We start from the raw sequence: 4096 nt of genomic DNA, 5'->3' as shown, positions 1-4096 counted from the left end.
TTGGGGGGTGGGGGGTGGGAGCAAGAATGCATCTGTAACATAAACTGAAACAAAGATCTACCTTTATTCCTCTATCTGTTACAATTCTCAGTGAACCTAGAGTCTTATGCCGACGCTTGAGTTCTTCTTCGGAGGCCCTTTGAGCATCTATATCACTGTCTATCTCAACAACAACCTTCAAATTCTTGTAACCATTCTCAGGAATCCATTTAACCTCAGGTGCAACATCGACCACTACATCATATCTGGAACACAGACTAAATAAGCAAATGCAACAAATACATACTGACATACATATTGACAGATACATCACTAAACACACAGGTAAAGAATAGCATGTTTTTATCATATTACACTACTAAATGTCTCTTCTATTTTCTATAGACAAAACACAGTATCAGATAATAGTTGCATAGAGCACAGTAAGGGGTAACTAACTGCAAAGTAAATTAAGAAAACTATATCTGACAAACCTCAGAAAATCTATAGGAGAATAGGATTGCTCCATCTCAGAAAATTTTGTTACAATCCGAAAAGAATCTCTTAGGGCCCTTCCAGTCACCTGAGAAAAGAAAATGTGTCACTAGATTGCTCATCATATTACACTACCAAATGTATGCACAACTAGTCCCTCAAAAATAGGATGGTGATACAATGCAGATTTAAGTATAGAAATAAAAAGAAAGATTGTACAGCTATATGAAATGCAATAGAATAGAGTTTTCTTTACTTGGATCAATCATTTTAAGTATGAGACACAAGCACTCATTAAGACTGTGCAAGTCGTACTTGTATCTTGTTTTAACACTAACACTGGCATGCTAAAGTTTAATCATGATCCCATATATTTGATAAAGACTGTTATCTTTTTTTTTCTGTGGCCAGTATAAGTAAGACTTTTGAGGAGGCAATTCCCCAAGAGGAGTACACGGTCTCCAACTCCATATGCACCCCTCAGGAGAGCCATACAAACTGTAAATTTCCATCACAAAATCTTGAACTGTTAGGTGGAGAAACTCACAGGTATATGAGGAGATGGAAGGCCTTAGGGGTAACCGATGTGACACTATTCTCCAAACACTCCCTCACTTGTAGGCAGGACAAAACTGCATACAAATGCACAGAAGCAAGAGGATCAAAACCTAGAGGAACAGCGGAAGTGATCTGCTCCGACTCCAGTCAAAGGTATATGAGGCGACTGAAAGCCTTAGGGGCTACCGATGTGGGTCTATTCTCCCAACACAAACAAACTATATAATTGACATGGATCTCAAGCTATAAATATCCAAAAAATTACTAGACTCGGTTGCCCAAATGATAGTATCTTGTACTGAGGCCACCTTAAAAGCAGGTCCATGTCACCTCCAAAGGCCGCTTGGTTTCTTTCCAATTTTATGCACCAAAAAATAGGAGGTAAAAAAGGCCCAACTTTTCCTGCCCCTGGAGTTCAGTCCCTTAACCTGACAACTTTTCCTTCAGCATAATAGGTAGCATATTTGTCAAAGGCATCCAAGCGCCCTTTGCTGGAAGGGCACCTTGGTCACCTAGGTGTCGCCTTGAATTTTTTTTCGCACCTTCAACACCTAGGATCGCCTAGACGCCGTGCCAACTATAATAGGTAGCACCCCACACCACCAGAAATTTCACACTAGACCTCATACCTGCATATGGATATGGATAATGGATGAGAATGTGCAAAGAGGTTTCTGCAACACCCAAGCATTGATAGCAAGCAATGAATATCATGGCTTCTTGATCTCAGATGGCGTATAAAACCAAAGTGGCAATTGATAGAAGACACTCCCTTAAACCAGATTGCATTCATGGGAAAGGAGAAACATATCCTAAAGAAAGTATCAATTAAGCCTTTACTGTAAGGAGAAAGCAGAACTTTGACTTATGAAGCACTGTGGTACTCCGACCCTCCATCAATTTTGACTCCACCATAAAAGAAGCTGGAAAAAACTGATTGAATGAAATCTCCGAAAGATAAGACTCTGCAATGAAGTTTGGTCAACAGCTAACCAGATACAGAACAGAAAAGATCCCCCAATAGCTAGCAAGAACATCATAAATCCTCCCAAAACATCTTTTTGATCTTCGGCCCACCTTAATCTTAATGCCTTGAGAGGCAAGAAACTGTTCATGATTGCTCTCCTTAAGTGTGACTGAATCTCCTCCGGTGAGCTATCCCACTCCTTAGCTGTCCCTTATAAGGTTAAAACTGACTCTTCTCTGGGACACTTTCGAACAAAAGCATGATAAGTTAGAAGAGATAGCACCTCCCCAAGTGTTGATAAATAAGTAATCAATGCTGTTCACAGGTAAATAACAACTCGCATCTGACAGATCAAGCTCTCTTTTTCCCCTTTTTTTTTTTTTTTTTTTTTGGAGGGGCTGGGGGGTGTGGGGTGGAAATTGATATATACAAAGATGAACTAACAAAATATGACTTCAAAATGAACCCTAAAATTTAATTTTACAACCAAAAGGAAAAAACCAGAAACCCAGAAAATAGCTTCTTGTCAAGGTAAAGCAAATATAGAAGAAGATGAAAATTGATACAACTTACTGAAGACATGGCATGTGGAAGAGTCCTCTGCAAAATAGATTCAATTGTAGCCCGTTGTACCTTCTTTTTACCCACATAATTTACAAGGATGCTTTCTGGAACATTCTTTCCAGGCCGAAATCCAGGTACCTGATAAGTGGACACCCCCGCCCTCTTGTTTCAGTAACGAAAACACAAAGCAAAAATCAAAATAAAACAAACAGAAAACCAAATCCAAGGCCCTAATATGTGACAATGAGTGGCACCTTGTTGATTTATTGGTTCATTGACATAGAAAACATTGTTTTAGTTTACAACTGGATAATCTCTCCGCAGAATGAAAATGGGTTTTCATAAGAAAATAATTTGAACAGGAACTCAAACTGACTGGACTATATGCCAGATGGAAGGAAGTAAGCCTTACCATCACTCCAAGTACAACAACAACAACTTAGCCTTGTCCCAACTAAATGGGGTCAAGCTACTTGAATCATTGCCCTTGAATCAACTCTATTTGAGGCCATACTTGATACTAGGGCCTAAGCTATGCATTTCTTTCCTCGCCACTTCTCAAAGGTCATATTAACCCCTTTAATTTAAATCAAATCACTCATCCGAACCGGAGCATTAAAAGGCCTCCCTTGAAAATGGTCATGCCACCTCAATGACTTTCACGTAGCTTATCATGTATCAAAGCTACTCCCAAATCAACTCTAATATGATCATTCTTTACCTTATCATTACCATCACTCCAAGTAACAGGGCGTAAAAACTCAAAATACCAAAGGATGAACACGAACAGCACAAACAATAGAAAATGCAAACTATTCAAGTAATTTTTTGTGAGCCGTCCATATGGTACATACGATACATTTAAAAATTGAAAAACGTCCAGTCATGAACTTATATGCGTGTGTGAATATGTGCCGAAAGGTGCGACTGGAGAAAATGGAGAGGAATGCCAAAGTACCTTTGCCTTCTTCATAAGCTCTACAATGACCCTTTTGTAACAGTCCTCACACACAACTGGGGGTACTTTTACACTTAACCGGATCTGCAAGGAGGGCCAGATATTACAGTGTAGCCGGATTTTACAGAATTGATCATGCTAGAAGATGAACAAAGTAAATAATGTATAAAATGGCTGAATTTTGAATTTGTTCATTATTCAAATTACCAGAGAAAATATCAAAACATCATGAAATAACGTCTATTTAATTAACCCATTCATAATTTCAATAATGAACCATTAGAACACAAATTCTGATTTGCAGATATGGCAAAGAACAGACAATTAAAAAAAATGGGGGGAGGGAAACAGATAAGTTTCAGGGAAACGAAAGCATTCCTTAAAAAAAAAAAAATAATAAATAAATAAATAAAATCACCCGCGAACTAGGCTCTTTGGTTTCTGTAACCTCGATATCTGCCGGCAAATTGTCCATTTCCGGGTTGAGAGTAACAGCGGAGGCAGAAACAAAGAAGTAACTGAAATTTCTTCGAGTTAGAGGTCGTTGGATGAGAAACCTGCGGGAAGAAGTGAGT

The 4096-nt window shown here is 38.7% G+C and overlaps 1 protein-coding gene across 2 annotated transcripts in view; it reads right to left on the bottom strand.

Annotated features, from left to right (window-relative positions):
* LOC122069639 (trigger factor-like protein TIG, Chloroplastic) overlaps window positions 1–4096 on the bottom strand; it is a gene marked incomplete at its 5' end in the record, with an annotated part of 22549 nt that extends 18453 nt beyond the window's left edge. The window contains 5 exon segments of one of the 2 annotated variants that reach the window (XM_042633692.1): window positions 62–245; window positions 474–562; window positions 2573–2701; window positions 3522–3605; window positions 3940–4096. In XM_042633692.1, the coding sequence (XP_042489626.1) occupies window positions 62–245; window positions 474–562; window positions 2573–2701; window positions 3522–3605; window positions 3940–4096 (643 nt within the window). 2 annotated transcript variants of the gene reach the window in all.

The sequence above is a fragment of the Macadamia integrifolia genome, chromosome 2, assembly GCF_013358625.1.
Source record: "Macadamia integrifolia cultivar HAES 741 chromosome 2, SCU_Mint_v3, whole genome shotgun sequence".
NCBI lineage: Eukaryota > Viridiplantae > Streptophyta > Magnoliopsida > Proteales > Proteaceae > Macadamia > Macadamia integrifolia.
Note: the sequence above shows the minus strand (reverse complement) of the source record. Positions and strands in the feature narration are given on the sequence as shown.